The following is a 24,693-nucleotide window of genomic DNA, read 5'->3' as shown; positions in this document are numbered from 1 at the left end:
GTGGCAGCACCAAATGCAGAAGTGTGTGAATGCTAAAAGGGACTGCTTTGAAGGTGATAAATGTCACGGAGAACTGACTCTGCAAGTACAATAATTTATTGGACCAGTCTCGTTTTTTTGGTCATCGCCACTAGTGATGAAAAGTGGATCCACTATGATACCCCCCAAAAGAAGAAACTCCTGGATTTACCTGGCCAGACTTCAATATCAACAGCTAAGTTGAATAGTTGGGGGGGGAGTTATGTTGTGTATATGGTGGGATCAACTTAGTGTCGTGTATTATGATTTGCTCAAACCGAACAAAGCCTATTACTGGAGCTCTCTACCAAACACAACTGACGAGATTGAGCCAAGGACTCGAAGAAAAGTGCACTCATTACTCCTCCAGACACAACAAAATTATTCTCCTGTATGATAATGTTCATCCACATGTCGCGGCACCCATCAAAACCTACTTGGAAACACTCAAATGAGAAGTTCTGTCCCCCCAATGCATTCCCCAGCCATAGCTCCTTCTGATTATTACTTGTTTCTATTGATGACGCACGGCCTGTCTCAGCAGTGCTTCAATATCATATGAATATACCAAAACTTGGGTTATTTATGGATAGCCTCGAAAGATGAAGTCTTCTTCCTATGCAGTATATCTGTATGCTGGCAAAAAGATGGGAGAAAGTAGTGACTGGGATGGATTATACTTTGAATAAAACATAACATTCTTTCACAATAAAAAATTTTTGATAAAAAAAAAAAAAAAAGAAGAAAGCAGCGAAGCCTTATTTGTTCTTTCGATATTACTTTTTATATATTGTTAATAATTATTTATTAGGCCTTTTTAGTAAAAATGAGGATAAAGAAATTCTGTGTCAGAAATCCTTAGTAAAAATTTATCTGGAAATTTAAAGCTCAATATAACTGTTGCAATTCACTGAAGATTGTAACAAAGTACGTAAACCACATTTGGCATTATTAATGCAAACAAATACGCCAAATTTCAAAATGTGACAATATATAAATTCCCAAAGCTCCAATGTTTTTGCAGAGTTGCCTAGAAAGACACCTGTTTTAAGATAATGGTAAACATTTTGCACGTCATAATTCAAATTTAATGATAATTTATAAAAATTATTTAAAAATACAAATTTTTAACATCAGAAAGATAATACAAGAATTTTACTTGAATTAAACATAAATTTCAATTTTATGAAATAAATAAGTTTAATTTAAAAGTCAATATTAATAAATATATGCTAATACTGGAGGGGTGTGAAAATTTTGACTGCTTCTTCTAGAAAAATAGCTGCTGCGATTTGTATAAAATTATGTATTTTGCATAGTTTAAATGCGCAGAACTGAAATATGGAAAAAAAAAAAAAAAAAAAAAAAAAAAAAGGGAATGTCATTTTAGAAACGTTTGATTTTGTGTCGAAGTAAGCACACTAGAACAACACTATATATAAATCTACACATACAAAGTCATGCTTTTGAGACATGAAAAACAGAAGATGAATTTTGTCAATCAGCTTACTAGAATAAACAGGAGATATAGAACTGTCTCTCTATTTTTTTTAAGAGGTGCACAATCAAACAATTTTGAACAGGCTATTTGACAACAGTGACAAAAGTGATAATCCATAAACCTGTTGACAATTAATTGGCAAAATATCCACATTCATTACTGACATTCAACATGCAGCAAAGATTTCAGATGTTGGTACATTTTTGGCCTTCTATTATATATGAAAGAAGGTAACAAACAACAAGACAAAGAATGGAAAATGTTGATAAAAATAACTTCTGAAATTAAAATCAGAAAGAATCCCTAGAAACTAAGTTATTTTTAAATAAGCTATCAAAAGTTTTCTATTTTTTTCCTTTGTTAATATATGAAATTAAATTTTTGAATTTACAAAAACATAAGTATGAAAAATGCACTCAATTTATTTTATAAGAAAAACAATATTTTTTGGTTATCTGATACCTACTGAAATATTGCCAAAAAATACCATCTGTGACTAATTCTTGTGGGCATTTCACAAGCTTAGATGTTGCTCTGAATTCTTTTGTATAGACATAATTTTTATTTCTTTTTCTATTCATTTTAAGCTTTGTTTTCTTTTTCTTGGAGGAGAGGGACAAAAGGAGTTTGGGAAAGGCTGCCATTTTTTATTATTTAAATGCCAACTTTGAACTTCAGATTGATATCTATGAGCAAAAAAAGTAACATGTGTGGGAGGTAAAATGTATCAGGATGCAGCTCATCACCTTCCTACTTAACAAAGTTCATATAGATAAAGACAAGATCAAAAAATAACAATCTGTTTGATGCCAAATCAATACCTGCCAGATATCAAGAAACAAGATTTCATTGCCAAAAGACTGCCTGCAGCAATCGGTAGGTACTGAATAAACAAGAAATTAAAAAATAAATAAATAAAATAAAATAAAAATTTGCTTACCTCTGTAAGAACGTTTTTTTTCTTCGCGCAGCCTTTCGCTTTTTCTTTACTTCTCTTCCTCTGCGGTGGTCGCTGCTTATCTTTGTCCCTCAACCATCCTTTACGTTCATCCCAACATTTCAGACAATAACGAAGAGGAGGCTTATTTAGCTGGCCACATTTATTACATCTCCATTGATCCTGGGAAATATTAAATCAGAACAATATATTATAGCAAAAATTTAATATTTAATCCTATGAATAAAGCTCTAACTTAATTTCTTAGTATCAATAATTCTATACATTTAGTTCCTATTTTAGAAAAGTTGTCCATGCATTAAATAATATGTTTCTATTACATTAAATACTAAAAATAATTAAAAACTAAACAAGTTTGAAATTTTATTGTATACTCCTTTAAAGGTTCTAATACGATATTTCAAAATATTTATTAAAAAATTACATTAAACACTTTGTGTTAATTTTTAAAAATATTTTAAACAACTTTCTATAGTCTAAAAGAAATTTTAGCATGCATAAAATGAATAACTATCACACATATTTCAAATTATAAATTAGTAAATAATTTATGTTTTTTATCTTTTTACTTCCCTCTTTTTCCTTTTTTTGGGGGGGAAATAGTTAATAAAAAAGCTAAACTATGTAATCAGATTCTTTTAAGGTTTTTTTTTAGAAGGCATGGCAAAATTAAATACAGAAAATAAAACTATGTTTTTAAATACTAGTAAGAGGGAACTGATTACTTGTATGTGTTCATTAATTTTATAAAATTATATTTGCACGCTGATTTTAAGATGACTTGAAATGAAAAATAAAATTATGCCAAATAATTTTTTTTTAAATTCGGACTTACAGATTCTGATATTTCAACATCAAAACATTCATTTTCAGAGGAGCTATCATCAGCCCAAAACTCTATATCACTGTCAGTCCGACAGATATAGGTTATGACTGTCTTCAGCGTTTCCTAAAAGGAGCTCAAGTGTTAATATAACAAAGGCGACATGAATTTACACTAAAAAATGAGCAGTTCACATGGATTACAGGTTCGTATCTGTATAAATTCCATACATGCAATAAAGTTTTAATTTTTTTTTAGTGAAGTAATTTAAAAATAAAAGCATCTGGTACCTGTGTATCAGCCAACTCCCATCAATACACAGACAAAAATATCACTCACGACTCTGTTTTTCTGTAAACATAATGGCAATTCTTGAAGTTGTCCTTGCTTCTAAAAAGATGTGATTTTACATTTCTTTTTTTGGTTAAAGGATGCTTGGGATGGCATCTTTTTTTTCCCCATATATTTTTAACATCAGATTCAGACCAACTAGAACAAGTGCATGGCTGTAATGAATCATTATTTCCTCTGCTATAATCCTCTTCCACTAGCTGTTTCTAAGGATAATGTATAGGCATCTTGTATTAATTTTTACTACACTTTGCATCAAACATTTACTAGATTTGTCAAGAAATGATTCAGGAGCAATCCATTATTTCCATGTATGTAGTATTTTGCTAAAAGTCACAATATTTCAACCCTCACACGATGAAACAGCCCATGACAGAAATGTATATAATGAAAATGTATTTTTTGATTACTAAGGGAGAGTATTCAAGGTTGAGATTCATTACTTGAAAAATATTGTCATCCTTTTATATTTCTATGATTACATTCTAAAGGCTGAAAGATGCGAGATCACCCTAAATAATTTATATATTAATATGAATATATAATAGGCATTTAATACATAACAAAAGTGCATTAACAACTGTCAGCTAACTGCTAAATTAAAAGCTGGGAGCTGAAATGAGGGAAGTCTCATGCCTTCTTATGCAGTTATGTCTAAAAATTTGTTTATACAAATGTGACAACACAAAAATTTATTGCAATTAAATTTTGTTCACACATGTCTAATACTATGAGATATCTAACAGTAACATGAAATAATTACAGAGAGTAGGGGGCATAGAGTAGACTGTAATGGAATGTGGGAGAACACAATATGAGGAGGCATGTAGTTGAGTAATTTAAACGTCTGCATTCTAGAGGTGACTGGAATTGCAGTAGATTGTAATTGGTGAACTTTAGATGAGCTTGATGAAATTCTCCCTTCCGGAAGTTAATAGCATGTTGAAAATGGTGGTAAATTGTCAATAAACATGCACTTTCCTGTTGCAATCATGTTTTTACTGGTGCATTCTTTAAAGTCTGTACTAAACCTTGTTTTGTATTATGAGGGGGGGGGACCAAAACATGACATCGCATATTTCCAGAATTTTTCAGCTAATAATGAGTATCAACACCCCACACACTTTAACATGCCTCACAACAGGCTCTCATATAATGAATCAGGCTGTTGATCAAAGCTTGTCACAACACATCCCATTCTTCTAAACAAGAAGATTTTAAAGTCCCGAGAGTCCCAACATTATGCAATAGTTTTTCTACAACATCATAAAAATGCTTTATATTATTTAGATCTGCCCACTTTACTAGCTATACATATGAAAAATATCACTGATCAACTGAACTCTGTGTGGCCTGGTGGTATTGTCCTTTAATGTTTTTCATGACAGGCAATTTGCATTGCTAAGCCTAACATCGGGAAAACATTCTCATAAATTAAATTTGTGGCCCAATTATTCCAATTTTTGGCACATTAACACTCAGGTATTTGTCAAAATTAATTTGAAAACTTTATTCATATTTTCCTTGCCATTTGAAATATATATATATAAAAAAAAATACTCTCTATGAGGAATGAACAAAACCCTGAAACAATAAATAGTACATATATTCCCATATCACCTCTCCCCAAAAAAGTTCAGAAGCATTGAGAACATCACTATGGTTTATAACAGCTGACACATGTAATGGAATAAAAGTCTTTATGTTGGAGCTCATGGTCATGGAGCGATTTTCAGAAAATGATATTTTGTGAGATGGTTCTACTTTATGGTGAATGTGGGCGCAAGGCACAATCGGCAATGTTTTTCTGCATGCCTGAATCATTTATACAAAACAATTCTACAGGTCGTGAAACATTTCTGGGAGACAGGATGCATGACTTCAATCCAGCAGACCAGGTAAGGTAGGGCGGAAAGTACGACCAGAAGATGTCTTGTTATACACCCTCACATACTCAAACAGCAACACAAAAAGATATATGTAAAAACTGTGGCCTTTCGAAAAGTCACGCTTGGAAAATCCTAAATGAATTAGGTACTCATCCATACCAGACAACACGTAATCAGGCATTACTGGATAGAGATGTCTAGGGACGTTTCGCAAGGTGCAACTACGTCATGAAGCAGATAGAGGTGCAGCAAAGATTCTTGGCAGATACAGTGACGACGGATGAGGCCTGCTAGCAGAATGAAATGTACAATAGGAAGAACACCAAATACTGGGCATTAGAAAATCCATCATGTTCTGATGATGTTCGACATCTAATATGGGTTTGGGTAACGTTTGGTGAGGAATTTATAATAACAGGCTAATCAGCTTAATATATTACCAAGGTATGTTAACAGCCGCACAACATTTAGAACTTCTGCAAGATACCCGATTTTGTTGATAACATGGCATTGCTTCAACTTCGTAATGAATGGTTCCAATATGACGAAGTGCCTGTGCACAAGATGTCCCAAGTGAAGCAGTACCTGAGAAATTTGGAGAACGAATAATTGCATATGGTGGTTTTGATGAGTGGCTTCCACGTTCACTTCACCTGACCCCAACAGACTTTTTCCCGTGAGGATACCTCAAACAGCACGTGTATATGACTCCTCTACAAACACTGCAGGCCTTTTAATGACGTATTATAGATGCTTATGCAAATGTGTCACCCATTATGCTACGAGTGCAACATGATATTCTAACAAGGGTGTAGATGTGCTTTTCAGGCGAGAAGTTTAAACATCGAAAATAAAGATAGCTTGTGATAACTGTTTTTTTTTTCTCTCTCTCTAAGATCTTTTAGTCACGTCATAGTGTAAAATTGCAAACTAAAAGACACACGTTTAAAACGTTCGGTTCTTAACATTCATGTCCACAAGGTATCTTTACACACTAAATCAACGTTACTCTACAAGTTTGTAACTCACTTTTTCTTCCTAATCTCATACCGTTTTTGAGATAGGGATACTAACTTTGCCTTTTTCTACCAGGTGGTGCTGTAAGCTCTCTCATCTAGCAGTGCACAGCCAATTTACTATACCTAGACACCAATTTTATGACTATAGCTGCATTCATTTGGCAGTTAAACAGGTGCTACTGGACTTTAGTGGGAACCCTGTATGTGTTACAATAGTAATAATAAAAAGACTGAAAAGAACAAAAAAGTGTATGCCAACACTTAATGCTGCATCGAGAATTCTATGTTGCTATGCTACTTGTAAAATTTTTGTAATTTTGCTGTTTAATTGTATATGGAGTAAGTATGAAGAAAATGATGCTTAATAATAAAGCTAAAAAATATCTGAATGATTTCAGATTTTAAATTATGTCCAAAGGGGTGTTTAGTGTGTTACCTTTATGTATTAAATTTCATGTTCTTCGCACTTAAACCATAAAATTCAGTTCAGTAGCAATGTCACAAAATAATTTGAAAATGAGCATATCTTTAGAATTTCCGATACACAGTTCCGCGAGCTGGAGATAAAAAGGTTCTCCCCCCTGTAGAGTGTTACCATTGCTCGCTTTTAAATCGGTGAATTTGTTACTCAAAAATTCATTAAAGTTTTACAAAATATGAAATCGATAATAAAACAAATTCCAAATTTGGTTTTCCACATGCCCATATTCGTAGCAGGATTATGTCATTCAAAATTTGATGGCTCTATATACAGTTGTTTTATCACAATACAAGAAATATGCATACATTTATGCAGATTTTTCATGATTTAATTTCTTCAAATATAATGCAGGACTCTAATATTTGGTGCAATAGTTTGAAAACTGATTCACCATTTATAGTGATTCAATGCAAAACGAAAACAACAGTTCTTCAGGGACAAAGCCCTTTTGGACTAATAATAATAGCAACACCCACTCCCTAACAACTCCCAGAAAGGCCTAAGGCTCAATTATCTCATCTAATTCCACACAATCACAATTTCCTATAATGAAAATAAGCAGTGATATACTTTCCAATACACATATTTTAGTTTGATCAAAATAGCTTCCACTATGTTGGCGAGATTATAATGGAGCGTTAATGAAGAGAACAAAGCTTTCAATTTTGTTACATTCAAGAATGGGTATGCCTTTCTTCACAATAGATGAGCTCTCTTTTGGAATCTGTTGAGGAGATATACCACTGGTCACCAGACTAAAAGGGCTTATATAACAGTGAGGTTCTTCTGACAGCTTGCTCTGTCTTAATCTTTTTAAGGCAGTGGTTCTCAATCTTTTATACTCCTCTTTCACCATAGCCGGCTATTCCCTCCTCATCTCCTTTCCCATACTCAAAAAATATGTATACATTTATTTAGATTACTTTTTATGTGCTTTATAAATTAAACAGGTATAGAAAATGTTGATAAATATCAAAACTGAAGAAAGGTAGCTTTTTTGTACCCATAACACTAAAACTAAATACTTGAGAGATACATAAAAGACTGACCACACTCCCCTCCAAACTACAAAATTCTCTCTCAGGGGGAAATTCCTTCCGGTTGAGATCCCTTGCTCTAAGGCTTCATGCATATAATGTCACTTATTAATCCGTCACAGGTGGTGATGTTCTTGACAAGCCTGCTGGTAATGGTTATCACCTAGTGACGTAGTTTAGAATTTGGATACCACTATTTGAGACACTGGTAATAACCACGAAATCTCCACTTAAATCTGAGCAGCCTCAAACCTACCAATAGTTCTCCACTTTATTTAATTATCTAAACAGTTGTGAGAACCCATTTTAATTGAAACCAGTCTAAATGATTTTTCATGAAACATAATTCTCTAAATGAATTCCTCAGATTTTTTTTTAAACAAGTACCCTTTTAATATTTTAACAACTAGTAGATGTTTCAATTACATTTACAATTCCCAAATCAATAACATCATTTCTTAAACTAGGGATAGCTGTCTGGAATTAATACAAAAAATATGCTCCTCACATTAATTCTGGACACAAGTGTATTTAGCAGAGCTGCTATGAAGGCAAACTGCAGAGAATAACTACTTAAAGCAATTTTTAATGTGACTGCCAAATGATTACAATTTAATTGATCTGCCGACATTGAAAATATATTTACAATTAAAAGGAGTTAACAGACTGTCTGCAGTGCATTGGTGGGTACCAGCTAATGCTTAAGTACCAGATATTTAAAATTGGTTCAAATACTTATATCATTCACTTTAAAAGATAAAAAATGAGTTTAATCTTTATAAAAAGTATCAAATTTTAAGAAACTAAAAAAACAGCATGCTAATCTTTTTTTTTTTTTTTTTTTTTTTTAAACAAGCATTTTTAACTGACAAAAATTGTTTGGAAAACAAAATTGGTTTAATCAGCTTTCTGTTTAGAGAAAAGCATTTTTGATAAATTACAATTTTTACAGCTGCTAATAAAAATCATGCTAATCATAAAAAATTAGAAAACTATACTTTTCAAATTTGTTTCAAGAAAAACTTGAAATTTGATTGTTTATTATTTCACAAGTAGCTAATTTTTTTAATATCATAAAAGCAAATTAACAACACCAACACTTACTTCAAATTTTTCATTTAAGTTTTATCTGAAAGATTGCAGTGTGTTTGAACCTTTAAGATTCTTTTTAAGATAGATGCATTTAAACATTTTCAGCTTTAGTCAAAAAAAAAAAAAAAAAATTTTTTTTTTTTTTTTTTTTTTTTTTTTAATGTAAGAAAATGACCACATATTATATCTGTTTGCAGATTGACGGTTAAAAATGTTTATTCACATTCTGACGAATGAAAGATAACTTACAATACAAATGCAAACATAAAAACATAACATGTTAAAATAATAAAAGTAAATGAAATACAATGTGTTCCAATACAATAACAAATATATACAGAAGTATACATTGTATTAACTTTCTAAATGATCTAAAATGTATTAACTTTCCAAATGTATGCTTTAGAGCAAACAATAACTCAGCATAGTAAAACTAAATAGGCATACAGAACTCAGTATCTTTAAAGGTAGTTACATTCAAGGTGATAGAAGGTCTATGTGTGTGCATGGAGGGGACTCAATAAAGTTAGAAAGAGATGTCCTAGATATGCTACTAAAATTTTATAAATTTGTTGATGTTGAGTATCAGTCTTCTGCATTGCCAATGCTTTGAAGTTGTTTTCTGTTTATCTATCACAGTGGGAAAACAGCAATTTTCTATTTACATTCACAAAGAAAGAGGCAATGCCAAAACAATCATTTCTAAAATGAATCAATTTAAAAAATTCAGTCATTTTGGGTGACAGAACAGATGTACAATGAATACCTCAAAAAAATGTAAATCAAAAAGATAACTGAATGAAATCTTTAAGTTTCAATGCATTATGGATAACTTAAACAAAAACATATTTGACAAATATTAATACCAGGAAACAAATATGCACAACTTAGTGACCAAGGGCAGAAATTTGTGCCAACAAGAAAATACCATTTGTTTTAGCTAATGAAAAGGTAAAAATTAGCCCCCCCCAAAAAACTATACCATTCCTGAAGATACTTTACTTCCTTATTGCAAAATAACATATGAAACTAAAAATGCAACTTTCAGCAGTGCATGGCTGAAGCTACTGAACTTAGTGGTGCAATTTCCCCCTCCAAAAACTTTTACTATGCAAGAATGATCACTCTAACAACTTCAATACTATGGATTTACTTAGTATGTTCCATATTAGAGGCAAACTTACTAAATCCCGCAAAAGTTTGGCATCCTTACAAATTCTCTGCAAAAAGAATGGTGGGAAATTTCAATAGATGAACTGAAGCCTACAAGAGATAATTTTATGAAACTTATGGCTCAGAATTAAAACCAAAGGTGGATGCTTCTTTCTTCGTTATAATTATTTCAGAAAAAATTGCTGTTGAAATTCAGGTTATTATTAAGACCTTGATATTGATATTCAATCTGCTTATGTTCGTGGACACTGGAAATTTTGGAAATGAGAGGGCTGATGCTCTAGGTAAGCCAGCCATGAAATTTCATATTGATTTAAATTTGCACATTCCGGTTTCTCACTGAAAGCATTTTTATTAAAATGATACTATTTGTATTTGGAACAGACAATATCTAACCTTGGAGACTTTGTAGAGCCTGTCTGTATCTTGGCCACCAATTTTTTTTTTCTGACTAAGACAATTTCTACTTTTTGAAATTTCATTCTCAATTTAGATTACTGAGTTTTCTTTATTACTATTTTATTTATTCTAAAAGTTTTTAAAATTAATTTCCCTCTTATTTCCAGTGCTATTGTACATTTTTAAAATTTTGTTAGCAATGTAACTTACATGTGTATGCCTCATGATATACTTTGTAGAACACATGAAGTTAAAATTAGAGGTAACAAAAACAACAACAAAACAAAAAAAAGAATATTGATTGATCAATGACAACAACAAAACTCCGCCTACAGTCAAAAGTCATTAATCCGGTCCTCAAAGCTACAGACTTTCTGCGCATGCGTCAATGCATAATGCCGTTCACGGATGCGCATAATACGTTTACGCATGCACGTTTAATGTACAATGGTATAAGCTAAGCTAAAATTATCTAATTATCTATTTCAGTTAATGTTGCAGATTGCGTTGTTCCTTAATCTCTGAATTGGATCCGGCTTATTATTTTTTGCAGACTGTTAGAGCAATTTTATAAAAGTAAGCTTGAACTTTGGATTATGTCAAATAGAATTTGCTATATATAATTATTAATATGTAAAGGATCTGCAAAGCGAAAGTATGTTTCGATGTAAATCAAACAAAAAGTGGAATTGTTGCAAAAAATGGATAAAGGCATATCCTTTGTTTCTCTAACCATTCCGAAATCTCTTTATCAATTTCACGCTGCTCTGCAGGGGCCGCAATGAACTGGAAGTTGATCTGTTAGCACTATCCTTATCGTCAGGGCAGATGTTTTTATTTTATTCGATTTATAATTCCTTACTAAATGTAGTATTTCGTCTTCGATATGATTTAAATCAAATTCCTCGTCATTATTAATACGACGAGTACACATCAAATAGTTTTCTGGTTGCAATTTTCTAATTTCGACTATGCGTAATGTATGCTTTACACATGTGCACGTTGAAAGAAATGTTTAATAAAGTAAACAGATTAATATTAAGCTTTTTTTTTTTTTTTGTAAATTTTGATACCCTTTAGATCATAATTGCTCTTTATTTCATAAATTATGGTTTCATATTTTTAATTTTATAATTTCTGCATGTCATCTTACCAGATTTAAACTGATGATCTATAATTCGGAAAGATCGATAATCCGGAATCGCCGAAGTCCCGACGAGTCCGGATTAAAGACTTTTGACTGTATATATTTGAATGTTAATTTAAAAAAGAGCACAAACTGAACTGCCTGTAGCAGTTTCAGAGAATACAGCATAGCTATTTTAGATGCTAGTATGTACAGATAACATCAAACTGAGATTAAAAATGTGCTTTTCTGAACAGCTAAAACTTTAGTTCCAATGGCTGCTCTACATTATGAAAGAAGAGTATACAACATTTTAATTCTGAAAAGGATATGTATCAACATCACTTGATAAATGAGTAATTTGTAAACAAAATCAATGATAAAAAATATCACATTTCTTATGTACCAACATCAATTGATAAATAATGAGAAATTCGTAAACAAAATTGTGGCAAAAATCATCACATTTCTTATGTCTTTGAAACAGCAGACCAAAAAAAAGACCACTCTAACTAAGCCTTCAGGTTATGATATAGTTATTGAAAAACAAATTGTAATTTTAGCATCCTTTGATAGATAAATATTCCTTTTGCTTTCATTGCATAACTTGAGGTGAACCAGTAACACTTATGAATAAAGGTGATGAAACAACCAGTAACACTTATGAATAAAGAAGGTTAGTATTTTAGTTAACTATCAAATAAACTAAATTCATGTAGTTAACTGAAAGTTATATAGTATTCATGTAGTTAGCTGGAAATTTTAAGTCCTCAGATAAGAAAGCTTATAAATGTTTCACATTTAATATAATTAAATGAGTACGCTTTAAGTTTCACATCCAGTTCTTATTTGTTGGAATTGTTAAAAAAAAATCTTCTTTGCAAATCCAAGTTGAAGAATTCATATCGGTACTATTTCGTTACAGAAGCGCCAGTTGAAAATGCACAAATTTCTTTTGGCCACCGTTTATTGCTAAGTGTAAAATTATGAAATAATAATAGAGTTCAAAAGACTAAAAAAATTACTTCTGTAAAAAGTAAATTTTTTTAAATTACATAATTCTTAAAAAAAGTAAATTTTTCTTTTAATTGTTCAATCTAGAGTATTCTACACATTAAAAAAATAATAAAACAAAATTTAATCTAAACAGGTGGCATAAAGAACATTCTACACATAAATAAAAAATAATAAAACAAAAAGGAATTCAATCTAAACAGGTGGCATAAAATTACAAACATCATTCAGTATTATGGAAAAAAAAATTAGTTTTTTAATGTAACCAACATCACATAAATTCTATCAAACATGACTCTAAATGGTGGCGAGCAGTGCCTTCGCTGAAATTTGTTTCTCCATTTAGCACTGCCCCACAATTTGTGTATGGATCCGGCTTTGGGGGTCTACAAAATTATAACAGTGATTCACATGTTCAGCATTTCTTAATTCCTCTTTCTTATATTCTTTCTAGCAGTCTGAATTTGCTGCCATCTGCAATATTTTCCTCAATGGCAGCCATCAATGTTGTAGCACAACGATTGGGAACGGCAACCATAAAACATTCCTTGCTTTTCCGGCATAAATTCCTGAATACCTGCTGTTCTGGAAGAACACATCCAATGTTGTTTTTCCTTTTTGTGAAAAGACTTTCGTCTATGTTTATGATTTTGTTGGCTCCACCCATTTTATTTCTTTTACTAGACATCAAGCTATTTTGCACATACCTCCCTCAAGTAGTTACTGAACTCTAACTGAAGTTCATAAATTTAATCAAAGTCAATTTCTGACACTATGGATAGCTAACACAAATGGTACTCAGGAAAGAAAGATGCGAGCCTTCAAACCATGATTTGGTTCTCAATTTATTTTTTCACAGCAAAAATGTATGTAACAGTGCCATACATGAGCTTTGTTTGAGTCAAAAGTTAACTTCATTGAGTGATTTTGAGAACAAAGTCAATTGTTACGATTTATTCCTTTCTAAGGAATTTTATTGCTGCCAATTTGTCACTAGGTAATTTCCAAATTGTGTAGTTCATTATACTAAAAAAAAAAGGGGGCGGGGCAATATATGGCCAAAAAAATAATGTGAAATTATATTTCAAACAAAAACTGGAAATCTCAAGCCACAATATTTGGCATGTTTAACTGTTTTCTTTTCATTTTTAACTGACGCCGCTCTAACGGAATAGTACCTTCATCTCAATCATACATACAAGAACATACTTCCCAACTTCAACAAGTTTACTATAACACGAGCACAAAATCTTTTAGCCTACACAAATAAATAGATCATATTCTAAAATTTTAAGTGATTTAAAGAACAAGAAGAAACGTTTCTTCATTATAGGAATCCTCATTTTCAACTCTTCAGTAGATTACCTCTCTTTGGAATATTTTCAAAATACACACATGACAGTTGTTTATGTATGCACTAATGTACACTAATCGAATCACGAATGTCGCTGCCTACGCATCTAACTATCTAACGACGTATCTAAATGCCACATCTAAATTTCTGCAAGCGGTGGTTCAGCTATAATTCTATGATCAAATGCTCAATCTAGTTTTAAAAGGATTTATTAAAATACTAAAATTAATCTAATCTAGAATCTAGAATCGAATCTAATGTTACATCTCAGGAGCAGTGTTCTAGCTGCGTCATAACAAATCTAAAGTCAAGTTCTCACTGTTGCCATTCTGAGGCAGAGAAAAGTTTGTTTCTAATGAAACCGGAACATCGGCATAGTGAAAGTTTCTAGTCAAACCGGAATATCCCAGCCCCCGTTGGACAATTGTCCAACATCATTTGGAAATGGAAGTGGACTGATATTGGAGACGACTCGACGAAAGATTCCATCTGAAGTTCTGACGTCTACGACTCGTACTAGTCCATCTGGACCAGGAAAGGTCTCCTCGATGCGAGCTAGTGTCCACTTCACGGGCGTCTTGTTTTTATCCTTTAACAAGACTAGTTGTCCTGCCTTGAGGTTGGATCTCACTTGATTCCATTTTGAGCGGTTCTGCAAATGATTAAGATATTCCACGCTCCAACGGTTCCAGAAATTAGCTCTAAGTTTTTGAATTAAAGTCCATCTAGAAGACAAGGTCAAAGAATCTACAGAATCATTCGGTTCTGGTATTGACAAAAGTGGAGCTCCTATTAGGAAATGACCTGGAGTCAAAGGCTAAAGATCTGTAGGATCAGCCGAAATAGGTGACAGAGGTCGAGAGTTCAAGCAGGCTTCTATTTGCGTAATTAACGTATACAGCTCTTCAAAGTTCAAAATTGTCGTTTTCGCGACCTTTGTCAAAATTCTCTTCAATTTGTCAAATTTGATTTTATATTAGCCTCCCATAACCCGCCAAAATGCGGGGAGGAAGGAGGAATAAATCTCCATGTTATACTTTCTTCGGAACTAAAGTGCTGAATAGGATCCGATCTACAAATTCTAAACAGTTTATCAAGAACATTCTTCGTTCCCTTGAAGTTCGTAGCATTATCACTCCACACAATGGATGGTTTAGATCGTCTGGCAATAAACCTTGCAAGACATGCTAGAAAGGTTTCAGTAGACAAATCCGATACTACTTCTAAATGAATAGCCTTTGTACTAAAGCAAATAAATATCGCGATGTATGATTTTAATGTAACTCTAGATCTTTTCAAATTAGGCTGGGTGATAACTGGATCTGCAAAGTCCAGTCCTAGTTTTTCGAATTGTCTAGTTATTACAACTCTATCTCTAGGTAAGTCTCCCATCATTTGGTTTATGGTTTGGTTCCTTGTTCGAAAGCACATCATGCATTTACTTATAACGCGTCTAACTCTATCTTGTCCGGAAGGTATCCAGTATAATTGTCTAATAAGAGAAAGTGTTGTTTGAACGCCCGAATGAAGAGATTTTTTGTTATAATAATCTATGAGTAATTCAGCGAAATGATGTCTTTGGGGTAAAAGAAGTTGTTGTTTCTGGTCTTCTGAAAGATTGAAGAAACGTAGTCTCCCACCAACTCGTAAAAGTTCATCTTCATCCAGAAATACATCTAAGGATAAAACCTTACTATTACTTGGAACTGATTGTTTCGACTGCAGGCACTTAATTTCAGGTTGTTGTACACATTTGACTAGCACTTTTGTTACATTCTGTAATTCAGAAGCATTCAAAAAACTTTCTTTTCTTAATGGTGGATTGGTTCTACAGTTGTTCGCAAACCTTAAACACCACGCAGTAGTTCTAATCAATTTGCTGAATGACGAATACCTTTTAATGAATTAGTTCTCAATGGAATTTTCACCTGTGACTGTTGAGTTCACTACAGCTCCCCTTCGAAGTTCAAGCTCTTCATGATCCTTGAAATCTCTTACTGATTCAGCAAGTTTAGGCCACGAATCGATGCTCTGTAATAGCCACTTAGGTCCATGCCACCACATGTCACTATTTCGTAGTTCCGATATTGTTATTCCTTTCGTGGAATTTGTCTTTGTTCCTCTGGTCAGCATATCAGCTGGATTTTCATCTCCAGGGCTCAGGTGATGTTTTCTCTCGTATTTCCATTACTCGATGTTGGATGAATGGCTTCCATTTATTTAAATCGCCCTTTATCCAATGTAATGTAACAGAAGAGTCTGACCAAAAATATACATTCATCTGGAATCTTTTCTCTAACTGTTCTTTCACATTCGAGGCTAATCTTGCTTCGATGAGCGCCCCTATCAGCTCTAATCTTGGAAGGGACAGCTTCTTCAGTGGAGCTACTCTGGTTTTGGAAATGACAAAACTACTTCCTATTTCACTGTCCATCGTGACGTATCGCAGGTATATCACAGCTCCATATGCCTTCTGACTTGCGTCGGTAAAGCAATGCATTTGAATATCTCTCAATTCAGACTTGTTAGTCTTTCGGAAGTAATGTCACGGAATGTTTACATTCTGAATCGCTGACAGTTCATTAATCCATTTTTTCATTTCTGTTTTCATTCTGTTACCAAGTCCCATGATAACGGATCATCCCAATCTACTCCAAGTTGCCAAATTTCCTGCATTAGTATTTTTGCCCTAATAGTGAATGGACTTATAAATCCAATGGGATCGTAAAGCTTTTCAATGGTTTTAAGAACTTCTCTTTTTGTCATTAGATTTGTTTCCCCTTGAACTTGATTAGTTAGATTTTGTGATTCTATCTTCAGATGGTCTTCCTTGTAATTCCATTTATATCCCAATACCTTCTGTTCCAGAACTTTCTGGATTTCACCATTTCAAAAACTTCCTGCAGATTCCCACAATTTGTTTTCCATTTTCACATGTTGAAACCAGCAGCCTTCAATATACGAGGGCTATCCAGAAAGTAGATTACGTTTTGGAATAAAAAAATAAACAAAGTATAGGAAACAAATTTTATTATATACAGATGAAAGCCACACTCAAATACTACTTTTCTACATAGTCACCATACAAATTAAGGCATTTATCGTAGCGATGTACAAGCTTGGAAATTCCTTCGTCGAAAAATTCGGCCGCCTGCGCCTTCAACCACTTCGTTACCTCTTCTTGCAGCTGTGCGTCGTCATCAAAACGCTGCATAGCCAGCCACTTCTTCATTGCTGGGAATAGGTGGAAGTCGCTCGGTGCCAGGTCGGGACTGTACCGCGGATGAGGAAACAATTCCCACTTAAAAGATTCAAGAACTTTACGAGTGACATTTGCCGTGTGGGGCCGGGCGTTGTCGTGAATCAACAAGATCTTAGAGCTCAACATTCCTCTGCGCTTGTTTTGAATTGCTCTTCTGAGTTTTTGGAGAGTTTGGCAATACCTTTGAGAGTTTATTGTAGTGCCTCTTTCCAGGAAGTCCACCAAAATTACACCTTTTCTGTCCCAAAAAACAGTCGCCATCATCTTCCTTGCCGACATTGTTTGCATGCATTTCTTGGGTTTTTGGGGAGAACTTGTGTGCCCCCACTGCATTGATTGCAATTTCGTTTCACAGTTCACATGTTTCACCCATGTTTCGTCACCAGTAACGATGCGATCGAGTAAAGAGTCACCATCCTTATGGTAAGCGTCCAAAAAGTTCAACGCTGCAGCCATTCGCTGATTTTTGTGGTCCTCTGTCAAGATTTTTGGAATCCATCTTGCACAAAACTTGTGGTAACCAAGCTTTTCACTGATGATTTCGTGCAACAAACTTCGCGAAATTTGTGGAAAACTCAAAGAAAGTTCCGTTATTGTGAAATTTCGATTTTCACGGACTTTAGCATCGACTTTTTCGAGAAGTTCGGCGGTCACTATGCTGGGTCTCCCACTTCGATCTTCGTCGTGAACATTGGTTCGGCCATTTTGAAATCTTATGACCCACTGACGCACTCCACCTTCAGTGATAATGTTGTCCCCATACACTTCACGAAGCTGCCGATAGATTTCTATCGGTTTACAGTTTTTTGCAGTCAGAAACCTTATTACTGAGCGCACCTCGCGGGATTTTCAATTAACGCAGACATTTCAAACCGTCACAGTATCTGAACGGAGCACAGCACGAACCTCTCACTAGCACGGCTAGATGCAGACTGAGCTGCGCAACGCTCTGACCCCAAGATGGCCGCGCTAGCCCCGCCTCTAGCGGACACAGACGGAAACGTAATCTACTTCCTGGATGGCCCTCGTATATCTAATATCTTCACATATGAGTTTGGCTTCGTTTTCGTCTTCATCCCCACCTATTAAATCGTCTACGTATAAACATTCGTTCAATAGTTTAACTGCTTTCTGATTTGTTTCTTTAAAGGTATTTATGTGATGTTTGATAGTAGCTGCAAGCAAAAATGGGCTGGATGTAGCTCCAAACAAAACGTGAGTCATCCTAAGTATTTTTGTGTTAGGTTTCCCATCCTTATCTGTAAGGTTATTTGCCCAGAAATTCTTACAGAATCCCTATCTTCAGGTGACAGATAAATCTGGAGAAAGGCTTGTTCAATGTTGGCAGTAAATGCTATGCTATGTGTACGAAATTGTATTAATATCTCTAACAATGGTGGATTTAAATTAGGACCGGAATAGAGACAATTGTTTAAAGAGTATTCATTTTTCGAATGGCTGGATGCATCAAATACAACTCTCACGGGTTTGTCAGGTCGGATAAGTGGCTGGTGAGGCATGTAATAAATTCTTCCTGTTTCGATCAATTGCCTCAGCTATACCCATTTTTAAGTGCTGTTCTATAACTGCTGATGAAGCAGTGGATCCTTTCTTAACCTTTTAACCAGTTTATTAAAGCGAACTTCTGCATTTACGTAATTCGTTTTTAATTCAGACGAATGTTCATTCCAAGGGAGTTTAACTTCATATCGTGTTTCTTTAAATTTGATAGTTCTGTTAAAATTCTCTAAAATGTCATTATCTATTTTATTAATTTCCTTCCCTTGTTCAATTCCCATTGTTTCTAATTTCCAAAACTGCTTTAACTGTGTTGAGACCAATTTGTCGTCAACAATAATGTCCATGTTTAACAATTCACCGTTAGAATCAGTCCGGCCTTGAAGGCACCATCCAAATATTGTTTCGGAAGCTATAAGTTTATTTTTAAAACGTTTAAGTCTACCAGTTATTACTTTATGATCTAAATTATCCTTCCCAGAAAATGGACGTATCATCACAGTACACGTTTGTAGCAATGCACTGCGGAAAGTTTCGGTTTTTAATTGACTAATCTGAACATCTTCTTTACTGGATGGACTTGTCGACAAGACCTTGTTTTTCTCCGATTTGGTTTCGAGTTGGAAACAAATAGACCTATTGTGTTTTTTTATAACATATTTCGCACATTTTTCTTTCCTTACACTGCTTAATTTTATGTTGAGATTTTAAACACAAAAAACATCGGGCTTGAGATTTTAAAATATTTCTTTTCTCCTCCACGGTTTTAATTTCGCAGCGCTCCGAATCGTGTAGTTCGTCACAATATATGCATTTACTGCTAGCGACTGGAGCAACATATTCATACGTTTTAGGCAAACTTCTTTCAAACTGTTTACTGCACTTGTTGTTGACATTATCGTGAGCGGAGCGGAGACGATCATTTGATTTATGCCTCCAGTTCTGAATCATTTCCGGTCGGTGTTTTGTTTTTGTTTCTCTACTTTCATTTAACTGCGTAGCTCTTTCGCGGCTTTCTATTTCTTTACGAATAAATTCCATTAATTCGTTAACGTTCCATGTTTGGTCACTGTTTCTACTGCGACTGTATTCTAATGTTATCTCTGATGGAATTAATTTTAGCAGTATTGGGCAAAGTAAACTACCGTAAGTTTCTGATACGACGTTCATTGACTTTAAGCATCTAATTTGAGTTTCACACTGATCATATAAATTCCTAAGATTTTCTATATCCCTTACATTTCTAACAGGGGAAAGATTTAACAGTTTATTCATGTGAGCATTTATTACCAAATCTTTTCTCCCAAACCTGCTAGTTAACAGTTCTATAGCTGAATCGTAGTTCTCATTTGTAAGCGAGAGTCCGGAAACGGCATTATAAGCTACCTGACCTAGTAATGACTTTAAGTAACTGAACTTATTTACTTTTGATAATGAGTCATTGTTATGGATAGCTGCCTCGAATTGGCTTTAAAATTCCTGCCAATTGCTAGAATCACCAAAAAATTTAGCGATAGTCAATTCTGGAAGGCGGATAATTTTATTATTTTCAAGTTTGGAATCTATAGCGGTTTCATTAGGAATGTTCATACTTTCCTTATCCGAATTTTCGAGTTTGTGTAATTCCCTCAATTTTTTTCTTGCTCTAAATTGCCACAGTTGGATTTTTTCTTCATATTCTAGAGCGGATGAAACTTCAAGTTCAAATTCATCCTCTGAGATCTTCAAATCCTTATCTATTTGAGTGTTTAAACCACTGAGTTTTTGCCTTTTCGTTTAATATTTCTAAAGTTTCTTCTATTACATTTATACTAACGTCATCTTTGCTTAATTCTGTCTCAATTTTCTTTAGTACCTTGGACACTGCGGTCCTTAACACTTTGCGTTTCAATTTAAGCTTAGCGACAGGATCTTCCATAATTACACTTTAAATAGAAAACTTATCCTACCTTTTGCAGGCTTCGCACACTTCACACCGTGCAATCCATACTTACGAATCCATATTTTCGAATATTAGCCGACTTCCCGGCATATAGCACCAAAAAATGTTTATGTACGCACTAATGTACACTAATCGAATCACGAATGTCGCTGCCTACGCATCTAACTATCTAACGACGTATCTAAATGCCACATCTAAATTTCTGCAAGCGGTGGTTCAGCTATAATTATATGATCAAATGCTCAACCTAGTTTTAAAAGGATTTATTAAAATACTAAAATTAATCTAATCTAGAATCTAGAATCGAATCTAATGGATCTCAGGAGCAGCGTTCTAGCTGCGTCATAACAAATCTAAAGTCAAGTTCTCACTGTTGCCATTCTGAGGCAGAGAAAAGTTTGTTTCTAATGAAACCGGAACATCGGCATAGTGAAAGTTTCTAGTCAAACCGGAACAACAGTAAATAACTCCAACATGCACGTATTACATATGCAGAATTTACACACTTTACATTTAATGGCCATTCTGCTAAACAGCATCTACCAGTAAATATTAATGATATAGCCTCTTGTTTTTCCTCATTAAATGCTGTTTAAGAATAGAGTAGTAACTAAAAACCATAAAGATAGCCAAACAAATGTTTTTCACCAATAAGTTGGCAACCTTTCTTGGTGACATGGCTAATCAGAAGGTACACCGCGCTGGGGGGGGCAGTTCCTATATCTCCCATTCTACCTGGCTGATTGATGAAATTCAAATTGCGCTTTTCATATCTTGAAAGCAGGACTTAAGGATATATATTGGATTTATATATAGCATTGTTCTATTTTGACCAAAAAAATCGGACTTTTACTGAAATAACATGCCAATTTTTTTCCATATTTCGATTCCACGACTCAAATTATGCCTAAATATTAAATTTTGTAAAATTCGGTGCAAAAATATTTAGAGCTATTCAAAAATTTATATTGCCGCAATTTTTCTTTGTTTGGGCTAATAATAATTTACTTGGTAAATTGCTTAATATATGGCAACATATTTTCCTTTTTTTTTTTTTTTTTTTTACATTGTGCATAAGCGGAAAAAAAAGTCGCATTGTTCCTACTTTCAAGTAATTTTAACAAAGTGCCTAAGCCACATTTGATATTATTACCGCTTTCAACAAATATGCCAAATTTCAAAACATGCCAATATGTAACTTCACGTATATCATAGGAAATTTTGAATAAAAAACTCTTAATTTTTTGCAGGTACACTTATAAATACATCTACTTTGATGGTATAAATTTTACAGATTTTAATTCAAATTTTTTTTGAAAAATTTATAAAAATTATTTACAAATGCAAATTTTAAAAATAAATCATAATAAATGCGCAAATTTTATTTGGAATAAACCTAAATTTCGAAATGTGAAAGGAAGAATCAAATAAGTTTCATAAAAAAAGACAGATTAACAAATATATACCAAATTCAATAAACACTGAGGAGCTAAAATTTTGAGAGCTAATTTTTTAAAAACTACTCATGCGATTTTTACAAAGCTTGGCAGTTTGGCATAATCTGAGTTGTAGAATCGAAATATGGAAAAAATTGGCATGTCATTTCGGAAAAAGTCCGATTTTGTGTCAAACTACCTATATTAGAACAATGCTATATATAAATCTAATACATATCCTAAGTTACGCTTTCGAGACATGGAAAACGTAAGTTGAATTTTGTCAAGCGGCCCAGTAGAACGCGAGATATAGAACAGTCCTTCCCCCCTTTTTTTTGCAGTGTACCATAGGTTTTTAGCAGGACATACGAATTATCTTGCCTTAAATTAAAAAAAAGAATGGAAAACCTGACACTTCTTTCCAAACCAAATAATAAACTGCAAATCTACATTTATTAAAACCATGACAGTATCTACCCGAGTGGCAATGTAACTCCATGATGACACACCCATGTGAAATAAGAATATTTTTAGATAACTAAAACATAAAATAAAGACAAACTGGTTAATGTAAACTTTCGGATAATTAACTAAATTGTAAACTATGCATTACAAATAATTTTAAAATATATGTTACCAACTCAGAAAATCAGCACTAAAAGTAAATGCATAATATTCTTAATTCTGTAATTATTCAAAATGCTATTGCATTTTTATTTTTGCTTACAAAAATGCTGTTTTGCACAGCATGGTTATATATGGTAAACATCTTTTTATTTTAATGCAAGTTTGATACTCCCATCATAACTGCCATTAATTATAGCTGCTCTACCTTTGTTTTGGTACTACTCCCACCCCAAAGCAAGATGTGTTTAATGATTCAGTTTTTGTGTTCAAGAGGTTATATCAGGCATTACAAATTATGGAAACAGTAATTTAAACTTACTCTTGTGGAGCATCTAACAAGGAATGAAAAAATAAACAAGTGTTATTAATGAGGAAAAACACGGACACCTGTTCACAGTCACAAATGAGGGCAATACTGAGTCCACATTACATAACTGTCACAAAGATAATGAATGAAGCATTAAATTGTCTTCTACTTAACAGATCACACTCAATAGACTCTGCTTTTATAAATTATATAGAAGATGGGTTCCCAAACATCTCACAATGTCCCATAGACTATCTTCTAACAACATTTAAATCACCACTGGAAAGAACATATTATCTATGCTAAATTCTCTCCACTGCTAAAACTTCAACCCATAATTATAGTGCATAAAGTAAGAGTACACAACAGAAACATACATAGATCCAAGCCCCAAGAAGTGTTAAAAATCAATCACAAGCAATAAAACTGATGCTTATATTTTTTCTGGAGATCACAAGCTCACTACACTGGAATATTAAAAACTCAAGGGCATCATGATATAAACAATGTTCTCTAAAATGAGATGCTGCTTGCAAGTAGAAACCATGCAAAAAACTGCTATCAAAAGGTACTGTACCTTTGCATGACCATGTCTATCCTCCATACACTATTGAAATTCTTTAGAAATTCAAATTTAAATTCAAGCTAGTCCTCGGTGAAGGTTCAGTTTTACTTCTTGCAAAAAAAAAAAAAAAAAAAAAAAAAAAAAAAAAAAAAAAAAAAATCACTTTCTGGTTCATTCAAAGAGTCATTATGATGCCAGTGATTAACATAACATCAAAGAGCTTAAGAAAGAGTCTATATAAGTTGGCTTGCTGTTCCCTAGAAATATTCTTCTCTGAAAGCATAAGAAAGACTGCACAAAGGTAGATCATGCACAATGCAAAAGGACAATGCTGAAAAGTGATTAAATAAAAAAAAATTAATTGAAATAAAATTTATAGTTACATTAAGAATAACTACTCATTTAACCATACACGAATTTACTAACAGATGAAGTCCAATTTAATAAAAAATATTAATGGAACACTTTTTTCCTAGCCCTAAAATATAATTTACATTATTGTTAAATAATACAGGTACATTACCTTAACATATTTTTCCTCATCACTATAGGAATCATTTTCCCCTTGATCACTACACAAAGAGGAATCATCCGACTCTACCTCATATTCTACATCAAATGTTTCCTCAACTGCTACTATATCCCCCGCATGCAAATCATGATCGCTGGCTTGACGGACATACCACACATCTTCGTCATTTGTGTCACTTGTGTCTTTGCAAAATGCTGTTTCATAACCCTAAAATTTACACAGTATGTTATAATATGATCTAAAATGATGGAAATTATTTTTTTAGTCAA

General features: G+C 33.4%; 1 protein-coding gene across 3 annotated transcripts in view; it reads right to left on the bottom strand.

Annotated features, from left to right (window-relative positions):
• LOC118190739 (E3 ubiquitin-protein ligase Mdm2-like) overlaps positions 1-24,693 on the bottom strand; it is a 140,142-nt gene that overhangs the window by 9,787 nt on the left and 105,662 nt on the right. For 2 of the 3 annotated variants that reach the window (XM_085826735.1, XM_085826738.1), the window contains 3 exons: positions 24,416-24,631; positions 3,313-3,426; positions 2,460-2,639 (listed from right to left, as the gene is read on the bottom strand). In XM_085826735.1, coding sequence (XP_085682861.1) covers positions 2,460-2,639; positions 3,313-3,426; positions 24,416-24,631 — 510 coding nt within the window. The remainder of the gene's footprint in view (positions 1-2,459; positions 2,640-3,312; positions 3,427-24,415; positions 24,632-24,693) is intronic. The other variant, XM_085826743.1, reaches the window with a different exon arrangement.

This window comes from Stegodyphus dumicola, chromosome 1 (assembly GCF_044657685.1).
Source record: "Stegodyphus dumicola isolate Sdum_Otavi_A_Nest chromosome 1, ASM4465768v1".
Lineage (NCBI taxonomy): Eukaryota > Metazoa > Arthropoda > Arachnida > Araneae > Eresidae > Stegodyphus > Stegodyphus dumicola.
Note: the sequence above shows the minus strand (reverse complement) of the source record. Positions and strands in the feature narration are given on the sequence as shown.